A 17,884-nucleotide genomic window follows, 5' to 3' on the forward strand; every position below is an offset into this window, starting at 1 on the left:
CCCCTCCCCTGCTCATGCTGGCTCTGTCTCAAAAATAAATAAAAACATTAAAAAAATTTAAAAAGAAAAAGAAAAAGATATGTGACTGTGTACATATATGCACACATACACCTTGCAAGGATATCTTTTAAGGAAGAATTTCTCTCTCACAATATTCTCTCTTTTTTATTTGGATAACAGCATTAATCCCCCAAATTCTGTGGTGAGCTACCCTCTCATCACACCTGATACTGAAAGGTTCTGTTTTCCAAGTTCTAATCTTTGAATCTCAAAACTTTTTTCTCCATCCACTGACTGATGTGACTGACTCAGCTAGTATGGGAGTGAATTTGAAAAATGCAGACACTTGGGGAGGAAAGAAAGATGTCTACATGATTCTCAACTGGAATGACCAAGGAGCTCAGCTAATAAAGTACCAAGACTGTCTAAATTATCTATTTATGTTATTATCATAAAGTCTGAGAATCAGAAATTAACTTAGATACCATATGGTACACAGAATTCCTCCCACTTTCCAGAAAAGAGAATTCAAACTCAGTGAGCCTTGGGGTTTAGGCCAGGCCCCACAGTAAGTCAGTGATAGGGCTGGACTTGAACGCAGGTCTTCTGATTCCCAAGCCAGCCTTCAATCCTAGTCCCCATGTTGGTTAAACGTTCATGACACTGACTTATCTAAGTGTTGGTTGGCAAAATCAACTATCCAATAATTCCTGGGTACTCTGAAAAACTGAAAAGTGCCTGGGAAAAACCTGAAAGAGAATTTCTTAGAAGTTGTTCTTGTTTAGGGGCACCTGGGTGGCTCAGCTGGTTGAGTGTCCGACTCTTGATTTTGGCTCAGGTCATGATCTCACAGTTTGTGAGTTCAAGCCCCACGTCGGGCTCTGAGCTGGCAGTGCGGAGCTTGCTTGGGATTCTCTGTCTCCCTCTCTTTCTGCCCCTCCCCTGCTTGCTTTCTCTCTCTCAAAAATCAATACACATTAAAAAAGTTGTTTTTGTTCGATTTAGAGACAACTGAACTTGAAAGAGACTTTTAGATCAATCTGTATGGATTTATTCTTCAGACATCGCTGTGTCCACTGAGAGTGACGTTCACATGACCGGGGTGACTTGACAGGTTTCCAAAACCTCCAAATAACCTTGTGTGACTAGGAGAAGTAAACCATAGATTTTTCTTTTTAATCTACAACTTTTAAAAGTTCAGTGTCAACGGGCTTGGAGAAATAAGTTCAGTCCACACTGAGACTGTAGCAATTGACTTGGGAAGTGTCCACATCCAAACAGAGTGAGATTTTCCAAATCCCAAACCAGACATGGGTTTCCTACTCATGTGCTTTCAGCAAAAGGCCAAATCTCTTAAGGACATTTAAGGACATCTCTTATGATGTCCCTCCAACTCAGGTCACATCTGATTTCAGCAAAAACACCAGTTTATTCCTGGTTTCTGTTCTACAGAACTGAACATGGCGTTCCTTGGTTTCTTGGTCTCTCGTAACAGGTACTGGCTCTCACTGCAGTGCCAGTGGGCACGCTTTCCATGCTCTTTCCACGTTTGCTTCTCACGTGCTACAACCGTGAGGCAGGGTCATATGCGCTGCTGGGTCTGTGCTGCTGGGTACTAACTCTGATAAGCCCAATAGCCTACACACCAGCAAGAAGCACCAATAAAGCCCTACCTGAAGGGGGCTTGCTTTCTCTCTCTCTTACAAGAAGTTGTAAGCTTTCTCGGCCCCAAGTGACAAGGGGTTATAAATCCTCCGTCAAAGGGAACCTCCATGGGGGTAACTGGAGAGTTGCCATTTGGCAAAGAAGAGTAGGGGAGAAAAGTGAGTTCCACTTTTTAAAAACAATTAATGCAAAGAAAGAGCATTGCCAGGGGGCGCCTGGGTGGCTCAGTCAGTTAAGCATCCCCAGACTTCAGCTCGGGTCGTGATCTCACGGTCTGTGAGTTTGAGCCCGCATTGGGCTCTGTGCTGATGGCTCAGAGCCTGGAGCCTGCTTCAGATTCTGTGTCTCCCTCTCTCTCTCTCTCTCTCTCTCTATGCCCCTCCCCACTCATACTCTGTCTCTCTCTCTCTCAAAAATAAACATTAAAAAAAAGAAAAAAAGAAAAAAAGAAAGAAAGAACACTGCCAGAATTAACAGCTAGTAGTGGCACATTAATGCCAGATCCAGTAGAGAAATCTAATGATCCATCCAGAGCATGAAGGATGGGGGTAATTTGCAGAAAAGAAAGAGGTTTTTGACAATTTTTATAATTTGTAAATTATTTCCCAAAAACCTATCCTGCAAATTTCTCTCCTTGAAGCGGCACCAAATTATAGTGAATATGACTGTATAGTGAACATGATCTTTGAGAGCAACGCTATAATTTAGTAAACTTGCTACTATCTAGCATTATCAGGAGTGGGATATCTTAGCTCATCAAATATCATCTGTATCTTAGACAGATGTCTGATGTTTTCAGATAAACCTGATTTTTAAATAGTCAACCTCAGTGTAGTTTACTCTTTCACTGATGATCAGAACTCTATTCTAGGGCATCTTCATGAACAGGAATTAGCATTCTAATGCAGAGACAACAAAAGGGCCTAGCGTAGGGAGTTCTCGCTGGATAACAAGATTTTCTCAATAAAGAATCCGTTGGATAATAACCACGCTACTTTTTCAATGGGTTTAACACTTCACTCCGTAGGTGGAACACCACTGTGACGGAGGCTATACCTCTCTTCAGTACTAACGCCACTCACCTAAAAGTAAAGCAGACTAATTAAGCCATTCTCAGTTAAGTCTGCTGTTTCATGCTTGATGAAAATAATTCTGTTTACCACAATTATGTGGATGTCTCCATGCAATGCGTAATTAGCACAGTAACAACACACACGGGAATATTAGTTCTGTATCCCCGCCCCCACGTTTGTTGACTCACTGTGCATAATAACCGGGATTGAGACTGTAACAGGATCTGAGAATAGAGCCCTTAGTATCTGACAACATTTTCGGAGTGAGGCGTTCCTCTCTGACAGCAAGTGCCCGACAGGGCAGCGCTCTTGTGTTCTGCTGGCGCGAGCTCATATGCTTTGGAAAGAAGAAAACTGGCTGGAGACGGGCATTAGGCCTGTTCTCCAATGGACGGGAGTTGCTTGTAGAAAATGAAGTTGGTAGCATAAAGAAAGGGACTTTTATTCTATTCTCCAATTTATCACCAGATAATTTTTTAAACTGTGAGGAAAAGCAGACTGCGACCCTGATCGTAGCATATGTGGATATTTGGGTAGGAGCTCAGATTTACATTTTGGCACCAAAGGTTCCACATTCAGGCCCTCAAATCAAGCACTATCCATGCAAGAGTCTCTACTGTGTTTCCATTATGACCCGGCATGCCCTGGTCCTTAGATCTGGTCACTTCATCTTGAAGCTGTCAAGCAAGGACTGGAGGGCAAGAACAGGAAATAATGATTCCGGTGCAAGTGCAACCATTCTTCTAGAACAGAAACAGCAGAGTAGTGACACATAACAAACATTAACATGCCCGAGGGAGGCGTCCACAGAGCAATCAAGCGAGCTATCAAAAAGAACTGAGGGTTATGGCAAATGAAAATGAAACGCATCACAACCAATTATTCAGAGAAATAGAGTACAAAAATATTCTCCTTTCATTGTCCCATGAACTAAAAATAATAAACCAAAGGTCTATTCTTACCAGTATTCCTTTTAGCTCATTCACTGCACTCTCAGAGCCTTTTGAAGATTCTGGCTACAATTTTAAAAAGAAAGCACAATTAATAATTCAGTTTTAAAAGTCTAAACCGAGATTTTTACGGGGCAAAGTGTTGGCAACTTATATGGACTACTGGGGTTTTTTTTGTTGTTTTTTTTTAAAGTGAGGTCTATGTCTTACGGTTAGGAAAAAAGATTAGACATGTTAGTGTTCCCAAGTGGCAGTTAAACAGACAATTAGGAGAAACAGTCAAGGCATAAGGACTCGAGCTAGCATCTTCTAAATGCCATTTTGTTACTTCCTGTCGTCACCACACAGAGAAAAGATTTCGATTCCAAAGATTCAATTTCAAAGTATTCAGAACTTTTTACACGGAACTGTTCTCCACTCGCGTCGCCGGGCCTCTAACAGCGAGCGACGACCAGGAAGGCAGCAGCACAGAGCAGGAAGCAAGCGACAGGGCAGAAACCTCTCTCAGCTCCGACAGCTCCAGGCAGAGGCCGCGGGGCCTGCTGCGGGGATCTCAGGACGGAGCCAGGGGCAGGGGTCGGCCAAGAACCGGGCTTCAGGGGAGAACGTTAGCATCACCGGCTACCGAAGCGGTTAGAAAGCTCAGAGGGCTTCTCTTCTGGCCACACCGTGAACACAGCGATTTGAAATGCAGTTCTGGGTAATGTCTGCCCGCCCCTCACTCCCTCACAGTCTCCGTGGATCCCTCCACTAATTCACCGGAGGGAAAATCTAGCATGAGGTTTTCAAAGAAAGACCCGTGATCTCCTCCCCTGTCCCACTTCCTTCCACAGGGGACGGAGATGAAGAGAAAGCCTGCGGGGGACTCCCTGGCCTCTGGTTCCTGGAAAAGAGGCAAAGCTAATTTCTCTCGCATCAAGAAATGGGAAGTGATTAACAGCGACCTATAACCCTTTCCTCTCAAAAGTTATTGAAAGAATAAGATCCTGTTCCAATTTTTTAAAAGTGGACAGTGAGAGGGAAAGAGGGAGTGGGGAGGGAGAGGTAGAAAGGGGAGGATGGGGGGGAAGGGAGGGAGAGAGAGGTTTGCTGCTCATGTACGGATTAGACCAAGACATTCAACTTTCGCAGCCTGCGCTTTCTGGGAAATACGCATGCCACCAGCGCCAGTCCTAAGTGCCAGTCAAAAGCTCTAAGACACTAATTATAACCACAACGGTATCAACAACAAATGTCAAGGAATTTAGAAAAGATGCAGTTAAATTAGTATTCTTAAGGCAGGCTTGACTTCTGCAGGTAAACTGTTCGGGCGATGACGGCTGAACAAGTGCCCGGGGCTACGTGCCACTCGGGCGCCCTGGGCGAAGGCAGGAGCCTGGGCGAGCCTGGCCGGCAAGCACTCTCATAGCTCGTGACCTTGCAGGAAAGCACCGAGGCCCTGGGGGTGGGGGTGGGGGCGGGGGTGTCTGGAGGCGCATGCAGTGGCTTGTTTCCAGGGTTACTGACCAGGTCATTCAGCACTACATCTACGTGATTTAAGGATTACCGGCGGAAAACCCAGTCGTCCACTGATCTTGAGCAGTTGTTCTCCAGTTTGAACTGACATTAACTAATGTGTAACTGTTGGAAGAGGCAGGGCAGGAAAGAAGAAGGACAAAGTGATACTCTGAGAACGAAGGGACATCCGCAACAGCGACGGCTTAGGATTTAACACGTTCTCGACGTTTTTCTCTCTAAACTAATTTTGTTTCTTTAGGATGCCGTGTTTTCCTCTAGTCCGTTTGGTTTAGCTTATTCTTTTCAAAATAGTTGTGACTTGAAAGTCTCAAATATGACTTCGTTTCAAAGATTCCCCTTAGAGCCCCCACTCTCAAGTGGTTCCACGCTTCGGTCCGTGTGAGCCCGACAACAGTCCCGTGGGTCGGAGAGGGCCGGGGCTCCGCCCGTTCCGGGGAGAGTTGGGCCTGGGAAGCAGGGGAGAGGGCCCGGCCCCACCTCCAGCAACGGGACGCTCCACACACCAGACACCAGCGCTCAACACTCGTGCCAGACTGTCTACACCCTATCCCTTACCTGGAGAATGGCTCCCAGAGCACAGCACAGACCGGCACTCCACGCGGCTGGCCAAAGCTTCCATTTCACTGGACGGGAATCTACTCTCCCAGTGGGGTATTTTGCCCTCTTTCCATCCCCCTTTCTGTGGACAGCCCGGGGCACGACAACCCCCGCCTTGCCCGGCTACCTCGCCTGCCTGTGACCAAGTGGCAACTACTAAGGCCAGCAGAATTTGCACCCAACAGTCGTGCTCCTTGGGGACACTGAAGCAGGTGAACGGGGGCATCCGTGAGAGTCAGAAAGAGCCTTAAAGTTTGGTTTAAAAGAAGAAGAAGAAAGAGGACCAACCTGATGATGCTTTTTTACAGGAAGGAAACGAAAAAACATTTCTCAAGACAAACACCAAAAACTCTGTTCTTGGGTCTGTTTAAATGGGACACACCTACAAAGAGACAGAGGCACTGAACTAGATTCTAGGTGCTTCCATAGACCTTGGCGCTCACTGTGGTCTAGTTTGGAAGACGGCTGGTGATAGATACACACAAAATTTTTTCCTCACACTGTCCTGGAACAGGTTTGTAAAATTAGTAAAAACAATCCTATGAACCTCACCGTTTTTCAGAAGTCGGCTTAGGTCTGTTCTGACATCATCATGTGATGCCACCTGCCCACCCAGCCCTCCTCCACTTCACACTCAAACGGAAGCCTCAGGAAGGCAAGGATTTTTGTCTCCTTTGTTTACTGCTTTATCTCCAGTGCCTGAACAGTACCTGGCACAGAGCAGATACTCAATAAATACTTGTTGAATTACACAAAAGAACCAGGAATTAAAGAAAAGAAAGGGTGTAATAATTATTTGTTTGGCATAACCGTTCAGATCAAGCAGAGGAGGGCACCCTGCTTAAGTAATCTCTACAACCAGTGTGGAGCTCGAACTCACAACCCTGAGATCAACAGTCACTTGCTCTACTGACTGAGCCAGCCAGATGCCCCCACTTTCTGTCTACAGGGATTTAGGTCAACGGTGGCTCAGAGTTCTCCTGAAATGTGTTTGTAGAAAAGTAAAGGCTTTTACGACACATCAGTCTCATCCCAAGATTTCACAGTCAGTCCTGATGCGGCTTTCATCAAACTTGGAACTTGTACACTTGCGAAAGGAAACATCACGGGAGGGGAAGAATTAGTCATTCCGTACCTTTGCCTTGGGTCTAGCTGTCTGATTCACTGGCCTAAGATGAACTCCCTTTTTAATTCTATCCATCATCTCTTCGACGGCTTGCCTCTTCAGATCCGTGACTTCTTCGGCTATCAAAGAACACACATGTAAATCATCTTATGTTACAGGAAAACAGCTACTTGCTATTTTTGGTGACTTAGGAAACCTGCACGTTGTAATTAACCACAGTGCTTTTTCAGACCAAATCACAAAACATCAGGTAACAATTTACAGAGGTTAGCAGCTACCAGGTAGCCACACTTTTTTTTTTAATTAAAAAAAATCCTATAATAAAACATCTGTTTCTTAGAAATACAGTTCTAAAATCTGAGGTCTAATTTGTAGCCTGGAAGTCAATATTGGCTCATCTCTGTTAAATAAGTGAACAGAATTTGGTTCCATTTGTCAGCATAATGATAGACTTGCATTTCTCCAGCTTTGTACCCCAAATAATCATTCATCTTTGCCTCCGTGATGTTTTTAGAACTTATAACATCCTATGTCAAAGGAATCAGCCCAAAGAAGGAATAACTATCAAAAAGCCCATTTGAAAATAAAAGATGAAAGAGATCTGTTAACTTGCCACAGTCAGAAGATGAATAGCAAATAGGTGAAATCTATTTTTAAATTGCCATCTTTTATTTAGGAATCACAACGGAAGGAAACATTCACACAACCCTTTTTCAAGTCTTTTAAAACTGTCAATGTTAAAAGAAAACACACACCCAGAAATGATTGCAATTAAGTAATTAAATTTGATTTTAAAAATTTCAACTGTCTATTGTCTAACCTTTGCACGATTTTGCTACAAAAACAATGAAGCTGCTGAAATATGCATCAATTAGATGAATATAGCTGAGGTGGGCTTAACGCTATTGACTAGAATCATGAAATCTGTCTCTTGCACAACAGCTTGACCAAAGAAGGCACTGAATCACGTTTGGAACATTTATCACCATTAATGCCATTGTAGATCTTGTGTTTACACCCGCCTCATTCACTGCAACCGATATATTTAAGTTTAAATACCTCATAAAGACCTTCCACTTGGGCTCTCTGGAACACTCCACAGTGTGGGGCATATGGTAGGCACTCAGCAGGTCTCTACCTGCTGAATGACTTATTCAAGTTTTGGCTTTACATGGCTATTAATATTTTTGCTATTTGAGCAGGAATAACCAAATCCCAAAGGACAACTTGTAAATGGAGGCCATCATAACAATGACCCCAAGCCAATGGACAGGAGTGTTGGGCTTTGCACTAATGAGGCCTACGTTATGGCTTCCTTTTCTGCCACATGGCCTTCACGCTAACACAGAGTCGCTACTCCTCGTACATCGTGCCTAGGGGAGAAACTAGATGAATCCAGAAGGTTCTACCATCCTCACCTCAGCAGCACCTCAGTGACAGGATCACTGCTCTATTCATCAAACAACCTAGGTCTTCTGGTACAGTCCTGACTTCAGATAGGGTCCTGTCATCTCCACAGGCCACTGAAATGCTGGGAATGAAAAGTTCTCAATACCCAAATAGCATTTTTCAGATCCAGATGGCAAGGAAGCACCCTTCACCAGGCAACATGGGAAACATGGCAACAAAGCCAATAAATGAAAGAAGGCAAGACTGTGGGTTGATCAACTGTATGCCTTTAAGTAGCATTTTCTCAGGCAGCTTCTGCTGACGGCTCCCCAATCAACAAGGGGACAGATAAGAATATTACTCGGGATAGAGATTTACTCCTTCACTCATTCATTCACTCACTCACTCGTTCGGTATCTGAATACCCATTATGCACCATGCAGTGCCTTGGCTGACCCTATTCAAAGTCAGGGGAGACACAAACCCAGGTCTGCCATTCGAGCACCTGGTATGGGTATGGAAGTTATTCCTTGGAATTTTTTTTTTTAATCCTAAAAAAAACCATTTGATTTTCAGAAAGCCTGCCATTTGGAGTGAGCCTTAAGAAGAGCTGCATGGCAACAGGAACACTGCCGACAAACAGATTAGCACTCTGTAAGGAATGACTGAAACCCAATTAAATGCACCATACAAAAACTAATTAAGGCAGACAGATGGAGAATTATGGTCAACACCATTCAAATCTGCTGCAGCATCTAACATAACAGGAATTTAAAGTAGTTTCTTATTTTTGCTTGCCAGAATCATAGTGATAATTCAGAGAAGTACCACTATCTGGATTGTGTACAGATTATAAACCGGGCTTTAATTTCTTAGTCTTTTTCAAAGGTAAAGGCTTAATTGGTCTTAAGAAAAAGAAATCACTCTTATCAGATCCCCTACGCGGGCACAATACAAGGGCAACGCTAGGTTAGCTACACAAGCTTTCTCTCTCACCAACCCTGTTTTTGAACTAGCAAAAAGCAATCTATACGAACTTCTCAATTATTAAGCAGTTCTAATAAATCTGCAAGAATCACCTACAGAGAGCTCATGGCATGTTTTGTAATTCTTTCTGCGATCCCGCAGTTGGTAATTGTCTCACAAAAGCATGTAATCAGAAGGACAATAGAAATATGCAGGATGCTGGAGATTAAAGAAAAGGGACCAATGAAGACAACAGGTCTAATGTCACCGAACTGCCACAGGAAAATCAAATCAAATGTTCTTTGAGTTAGTGCTTCGAGGTCAGTCTTGGATCAGAAAGCTACATGTAATTAATTGAGGCTTAAAGTTTAAGACCCACTTGAAAAATAAGTTCGTTCCTCAAAGAAAAGACCCACAGACAAAACCATCACCTTGTTGCTCAATAAAACCTTTTGTTATTACCTACAAGAAAGGAAAATGATTTTTTTTAAATTCCACAGGATTACTTTTCTCTTTCACTAACATTTTCTAAAAGGCATTTAAAAAGAATCTTATGCCACCACGATGGACAAAATTTCTAAACAACGCATCATGGTTGAATGAGTTTGAATGTGACGTAAGGTCATAAAGTTAAGGATATTCCCTTAACTACAGTGATTACAAGAGCCTCCCGAATGAGGACTACTACCCCTCAAAGGGTAGCTGGAACCTTGTCCTTTTTTTTGTTTGTTTTTTTAAGCTAATATTTTGAGTACTTTCTATATGCTCGGTACTACTCTAAACCGTTTACATGTTAGGAGACTCGTTAATTCTCACAAGCACCCTATGAAATAGGAACTACGATTTTCTCCATTCAGCAGGTTAGCAAACTGAGGTAAGACAATACCAACATATTAATGACCTAAATATATGACAAAACAGCAAGCATACCTCTGAAATCTCAGAACTTGTTCAATAAATGCATTCTTATCAAAATTAGAGTTATTAACTTCAAAGTTTGTTATTTCTTATATTTGACCTAAAAACTACTTCTAGAATATTCCACAGACCTTCCCCTACAATCTTTTTTTTAACGTTTATTTATTTTTGAGACAGAGAGAGACAGAGCATGAATAGGGGAGGGTCAGAGAGAGGGAGACACAGAATCTGCAACAGGCTCCAGGCTCTGAGCTGTCAGCACAGAGCCTGACGCGGGGCTCGAACTCACGGACCGCGAGATCATGACCTGAGCCAAAGTCAGCTGCTTAACTGACTGAGCCACCCAGGCGCCCCTACAATCAAGCTTTTTAAGAGCCATTGGTAATAACAGTTTCTTCATTCATCAGCTCTGAGAAGCATATCAAGTGGCTAGTGAAAGCCACCATAAGATGCTAACAAAAGATAATACCGTTAGTAAGACTGGTCTCTACTTATAAATGCAAACTCCAAGGTGTTACAGACGACCCCAATGTCTGATGCTCTGTACTTACTCATCATGCATTTAATCACTGTTGATTTATTCATTTAACAACTAGCTTTCAGTTTGAACTACTAACAAGTCACTATAAATAAATACCTTGCCAGACAGAGAGAAGCTCCAACCACGTATGGCTGCGGTCCATATCACTTAAGGCAGTATAGTTTTAGGGTGGCTTCAGTTTAAAATCTCATGAGCGACTTCTGGATCAGTAACGTGATATCCCAGGTAATAATCCAATAGCTCAAGAATGAGGGAGAGACTACTGCCCCATTTCATGAATTGTAAATGAAATATCACTTTCATTTCAAGGAAAACTGTATGGTTTCTGACACTGGGGGTTAAGAAGCTCAGAACATTTTTTTTGTTTTGTTTTAACTTTAAGGGTGCTGTGGGGGTTGACAAGCTAATAATGTAATTTACTTAGACGGGGAAATCATTTTATGCTGACTGCCCTGCCAACCCTCTAAGACTTACCAACTGTCCCAAAACAAGATTGAAACACAGCTTTCATTTGTAATGGTGCTGCGAGGTTCCGGCTAAGAAAGATAGGGTCGGGTCTAAACCTGGATTCATTGAAGATGCATATAAGCTGTGGGAGACCTGCAGACAGGAGTAAGCCCTCAAAGAGCTTGCAATCTCTTCAGGAGGAGAGATGTGGAAATAACGCAAACACCACAGCAGAGGCTGGGGGATGGGACATTACAAAATCCGAAGCAAAAAGCTATAGCAACACAGAGCAATGAGCCAACACTCATAAATAAGGGTGGCTCAGTCGGTTAAGCGTCCAACTTCAGCTCAGGTTACAATCTCACAGTTCAGGGATTTGAGCCCCACATAGGGCTCTGTGCTGACAGCTCAGAGCCTGGAGCCTGCTTCAGATTCTGTGTCTCCTGCTCTCTCTGCCCCTCCCCCACTCACGCTCTGTCTCTCTCTCTCAGAACTAAATAAACATTAAAAAAAAAATAAGTGGGAGTGGAGGAAGAGCCTGGAACCTGCACAGGAGAGGCAGAATTAGAACCCCTTGCCAGAGAAAGCTCTGAATAGACTAAAGGCAGCAGGCAATGCCGGAAGGAGGAAAGACAGAGCAAGCGCATAGGGGGCCTCGAGGTAATGGTCCAGTCGTAAGGAGGAGCAGATGTAGACAAATGAGGCTGAGGTAACAGCAGAGAACCATCGATAAGCAGCCTACAGGGTCTGGACTCTATTCTGATGCAGTGAGAAGCGTAGCACTGTCACAGAACGTGGGACAACGGATCTGAGAATGTCACCCTGCCAGTGGCAGGAAAGCGGCTGGCCTGGATCAATGAACCTGGGGGGTAGGAAAAGGGGGCCAAGAAGTCTGTACCAGCCTGGGCTCGAACCGGGCAAATCCACCACGCTTTGCAACTAACAGCTGCTGAGCAAACGTGCTGAGCTTCGTGTGGGTTCTCCTGGTCTCCGTTGCTCTCCGTGTGGCTGCGCACCCCTGCCCGCAGCCCTGTGAGCCGATGACTCTACTCCTGGCCGCCCAGTGCCTCTGCTCGATGCAAAGGCAAGCCCTTCTTCCTCCACTCCCGTCTCTTCATGTGATCTTCCACTTCTCCCACTCCAGTGAGCCAGAGTCCTGGGAATCGCACCTCCCAGAGTCGCTCCTGCATTTGCCACTTCTTTGTGTCTCTACTGCAACCACCCTCCCCTCATCTGAGCCAGCCGGCATCTGAATGCCGGACAGCCTCTCCTCATCCCCTCATTCCTCTGCGGTCTGCTCTCTCTCCTCTTGCTGCCGACAGCGGGATGTCTTTAATAAGACCCATCTCATCATGTCACACCCCTACTTAAAACTCCTACTGCCCTTAGGATACATTTTGAAACCTTGACCACAGCCTCCATAATCTGGCTCACAGCTCCTCTCTCGCACCCCATGTTCCAGAAATACCAACCTTTGTTCAGTTTCCTGATAGGCCAAGCTCCCTCCCCTCTTTGGACCTTGAATCTGTTGCCCCTCTACGTGAACTTTTATTCTAAATACCCTCACCCCGACTTCCTAAATCCAAACTGCCCAGCATAGGCATCGCTTCCTGAAACCGGCAGCCCGCCTCCATCCTTTCTTAGAAACCTCTGCTCTTCCTCCAAGTGATCACCCTTGTTTACTTCCTGTCTCCCCCACTCAATGTAGCTTCTATGTCTTCTGTCTCTAGTACACAGCACGGCACCAGCAGACAGCAGGTGCCTGATCAAGGTTCAGCTCACTTGCTATCAACTCTAAAAACCCCTCCCCAAACCCCTCACCTGGAATCACTCCCTCTCTTTCCTTAACACATCAGCCTGTAAACTGCCCCATCCTGTAAAGACACATCCCAGCAGAATGCACGTTACAGGGACGTGATCTAGACAATGAGCTGCTTAAAGGCAGCGACATCTTGTTCCTTCTTATCAGCTGTTAAGTTCACATTTCTCCCCAAACCGCTCATGGTCAAAGAACTCAAAAAGGACGTATGTTGCCGAAAAACTGGGCTAAAACCACTGAAAGCAAACCAAACGGGGTGAGAATTACTTGTTTCTGGTTGAGCTGCTTTTTCTTTCTTAGCACTACTGCCGCTGGGATGGGATCGCTTCCGGATCATGGACATGAGGGATCTTTGGGAGAAAGAAGAAGAATAACAGGAGGTTACTGGGTGCTTGATGATCCAAGAAATAAAATGTACTGATTCAAAATAATCAGTAAAAATCCAATTCTTCTCAAGGTACGTAAATGCCAGAATTTAGGAGTCTATTTACCACTTTTAGTAAGTTATTAAACTTTTCATCACTTTAGGGAAGAGAAAGATGTCTCATCCCTTTCTGCATGAAACCATCTAATTATTCAAAGCAAATTAATTACTCAAAGAAGGGGGCCACTATAATTACCAATATGATGCAAAGTAAAACAAATACAGAAAACAGTGTCAATATCCATACCCCAAGTTCAGAAACAGCCATCTATGTAATACATTTGAGGGAAAGGGAAGGCTGAAAGAATTAGGGGATGCTCTCAGTAAATATCTATTTGTGAAATATGGGCATAAAAATCTCTGAATCTGAATGACACAGACCAGATACTTAAGGGATAAAATACATTTAGACCACAGTCTCTCTGGCCCATGTTTTTAAAATCTGTACAAAATCCAAATCATGACAAATTTGACCACATTAAAATTTTAAGATCTCCATGTAATAAAAGACACCATAAAGAATAAAAAAGAAACTCTACAGATCAATGAGAAAAAGCAGGCAATCCTACAGAAAAAATCGACAGAAGCCTTGAAACTCCATAAATGAAGATGTCCTAACTTCCCAAACACATACAGAAAAAGTGCTTGACTTCATTAGTGACTAGGAAAACACAAATGAAACCCACACTGATTTAGTTACACTGTCATCAAATGGGCAAGAAACGCTAAGTCTGATAATATCAAGCATTGGTAGGTTTGTGGAATAACAGGAATTCTCAAACTGAAGACAGTGTAGCAACTGACAATACCACTTTGGAAAACTGGCATCATCCTGTGGAGCTGAAGATACACACATCCTAGGAGCCAGCGATTCCACTTCCGTGGATCTTACAGAAATGCAAGCTCTTGTACACCAGGATGCACGTACGAGAATGTTCATGTAGAATTTCCATAATTTCCTTGAACTGGTAATAACGCAAATGTCTATAAGCACCATAATGGATAAGCACACGGAGACATTCATAAAATGGATTATGTATCCATGAATATGGATGAAGTTCAGCTACACAAGATAACACGGATGAATCTTGCAAAATAATGTAGAGTAAAAAGAACGAGACTCAAATGCAAACAGAAAAATTCTAATCATATAGTCAGGAAAAAAACCCATATGTATATTTATAGGAGTTTAGGGATATATATGTAGGCAAGAAATTTTTTTTCTTTCAAAAAGGGATAAAAGGATAAGACTCTAGGCCAGTATTTTTCTATTTCTTGATTTGGATGGTGAACACATGGGTATTCGCTTTATATTACTTTTAAACTGTACATAAGTTGGTGCACACTTCTATATATGTTATCATTCCCCCTCAAAATAGTTCACCAAAAAAACCAAATGGACCGAGAATTCTTGAATTCCTTCAACTACATTATCAATGTCCTCTGTGTGATAAACTGGATTGGACACAATCGTCCTGAGGAGGCCAAGCTGGGAAGGCATAGTGTTGCCTCTAGGAAAAGGGATGCCTGGGCACACACAGCAATACTTGGCTGAGGACAGAACAACTCAGTGTTTCCTAATGACCGTAATTTTTCAGATGTTTCTATTTCTTACTTCTGCCTTTAGATTTATTATTAATCCTCAAACTGCCTTTTATGAAAACTCCCAAACACACCGAACAGTCTCTCGCAAAGCACACTGAAAAGAAAGCACTACGTTCTGCTTGACCCTGTGAGGCTTTTAGAACTTACCAACTGGAAAAAATCAGTCAGTGGACCTTTGATTTCATTTAGTTTGTCTTCTTTGGACTCACGGTGGCCCCAAATGGAATTAAATTATGTTCCCAAGGAGTTAGAAATCCTTATTTACACAGAACTTTAAAACAAGCATATTTTATTCCAAAAGTTGGGAGAAATGAAATAATGCAAACTTTTTTTGCTAATTTTTCCCATTTTGTGACTGAGGGCAAGGGATATTCGATGTCTAAGGGTTAACATTCCATGGCAGAAGGGGGCTTGGAGAGGGTTGTCCCCAGGTGGGGGCCTCCCCTTACTCTCTCACAACACTCTGTAATGAACCCATTTCTGGTTCTGAAATTTTCAGTGTTGAATTATCGTACGTAAAGATTACAAAGCAGGAAGTTATTTGTACTGTTCGAAATATGTGTATATTTACATAAATGAAGTAAAGCACCTAAGTAGATGACAGAAAGCATTAACTTTATTCTGAATTGAAGTACAGTTGGGAGACTTATATGGTACCCAGAGAAGCATCATCCGTAATATTAAAAAAGAGCCCTCTGTCAAGACGGGGCTTAGGTTACAGATAAAGTAGGTCTCCCAGGCCAGATGAGAACACCAGGACAAGGCATTTGGGACCAATAATCCAAACCTCTGGCTAAAACTGCCCCATTTCACAGCCAGTTCAACTGAATGGATAAAAGCTTCAAGCAAGAGCTCCCAAACACTGAATGGTTCAGTGGAAGGCATCGACCTTGAAATTCTTTAATAAGTGTTTCTCATGCCCACTGTGATAGTTAATTTTGAGTCAGTCTGACTGGGTCATGAGATATTCAGATATGGGGTCAAACATTATTCTGGGTGTTTCTGTGAGGGTTTTTGGATAAGACTAACATTTAGATTGGAAGCCTGAGTAAAGCAAACTGCTGTCAGTAATGTGGGTGGGCATCAGTTGAAGGCCTCAATAGAACAAAAGGGTGACCACTGCCCAAGTAAGACAGAATTCCTTCTGCCCTCTGGCCTTGAAATTAGGATGTCTGCTTTTTCCTGCTTCCAGACTCAGACTGAAACACTGCCCTTCCTAGGTCTGGAGGCTGACTGACCTTCAGACTGAAACCACAGCCTAGGCTCTCCTTGTTGGCTCTCTTTCCAACCCACCCCGGGACTTGTCATAGTCCATAATCACGTGAACCAATTCCGTGGAATAAATCTTTTATGTGAATGTATATGATGTATACACATACATGTACATAGGTATATACACACACCCCTACAGGTTCTGTTTCTCTGGAGAATGCCGACTAATACACCAATACACCCAACTCTTCCCCGTGAGCCATGCCTGCCCAGGACCTCTCCTGCGTTCACCACTGCCTATAAAACATGACCAACGTATGCCTTCTTCCTCACTTTCCTCTCTCCCACCTGTCCCCTGGGTCAAAGGAGCAGGCCCTCGTCTTTTTTTTTTTTTCTGCTTTCATTTATATTCATGATCTATGTCGGGGTAAAACAAATGGCTGAGGAACAAAGTTAGAAAACCTTGATTTGTGGATTCAAAGTCCAATGAAACTCAATACACATGCAAATATATTTCTTTGACAAGAAAGTACTCCTTACCAAAAAAAATTTCTTTCTACTGAGAAATTACATCTTACGCTACTTAAATTCATCTTATAATAAGAATCATTCATGTTATTCAATGAAAATTTTCTTTAAAGGGCCTTATAAAAAAGAGCTCACGCTTTAGACATACATAGTCTGAGTCCTACATTCATTTCTCAGTATAACTATAAAGTGCTCTTTGGGAAAATATTCTATTTAGGTTACACTTTACTTTTAATTCCAAGGGCTTCAAGATTTGTTAGACTAAAAATTAAAGGCCAACGGCAAGACTATAATCACTTTCTTCACAATTCTCCCTCCTCGTAGACAGAAGTGACCTTTCTTATCGGCTCAAAATTCTACACCTTAGAGAAAGATCAAAGTGATGAATTTCCTATTTTAAATGTCAAATTCAGAATATCTCCAACAGATTTAGCTACCCGGGACAGAAAAGAATTGAAAATACCTGAAATTCTTTCAATTGACTCTCGGACCGATCACATGTAAAAATTATTTTGCCTTGACTACTTCAATGGCTTAAAGTAGATTATGTCATCCCCTACTCAGTAAGGAAAACTAATGAGAATCTTTTTAAAAGGCAAAGTCCCATTTTCATAGTCATGTGGGAGGAAAATGCTACACTTTCTATTCAGACGGAGCAGCAAAGGTGCAAAGTGTGAATAAATGGCCTCTCCGGGTGAAAGGATTAAACAAAACACATGAGTTAATGAAAGGTAAAAACAAAAAAACAAAAAAAAAAAAAACGCTAGCAAAAATTTAAATTCCATCTGTTCCAGAATAAATTATACAGAAGCAGCCAGCATCATGACATGAGGAGGTAAGCTGTCACCAGGGCAAACAGGTTGTCTGACGTAATGCGGGGCGTCAGAATGAAGCACCAACCGCAGGAGGCGATATTTGACTCTAGGGTCTATTGTGCTTAATTCAGCCACTCGGGACCATCAAGTCAGCTCAGGCTTCAGAAAAAGTGAATTCTTGTCTGCACAGATGATTCTCTATCACAAGAACGTAAACGTAATTTCTTCTTCTTATGGAACGTTCTTCTCTCGGCATTATTAAAGGTTTAAATGTGAGGTCAGGGATAAAAC

The 17,884-nt window shown here is 42.8% G+C and overlaps 1 protein-coding gene across 3 annotated transcripts in view; it reads right to left on the bottom strand.

Annotated features, from left to right (window-relative positions):
- Window positions 1-17,884, bottom strand: part of SHTN1 (shootin 1) — a 101,003-nt gene that overhangs the window by 23,361 nt on the left and 59,758 nt on the right. For all 3 annotated transcript variants that reach the window (XM_019459569.2, XM_019459568.2, XM_019459570.2), the window contains 3 exons: window positions 13,277-13,359; window positions 6,939-7,048; window positions 3,701-3,754 (listed from right to left, as the gene is read on the bottom strand). In XM_019459569.2, coding sequence (XP_019315114.1) covers window positions 3,701-3,754; window positions 6,939-7,048; window positions 13,277-13,359 — 247 coding nt within the window. The remainder of the gene's footprint in view (window positions 1-3,700; window positions 3,755-6,938; window positions 7,049-13,276; window positions 13,360-17,884) is intronic.

Source organism: Panthera pardus, unplaced genomic scaffold (genome assembly GCF_024362965.1).
Source record: "Panthera pardus isolate Hobbes unplaced genomic scaffold, ASM2436296v1 HiC_scaffold_22, whole genome shotgun sequence".
NCBI classification, from domain to species: Eukaryota; Metazoa; Chordata; class Mammalia; order Carnivora; family Felidae; genus Panthera; species Panthera pardus.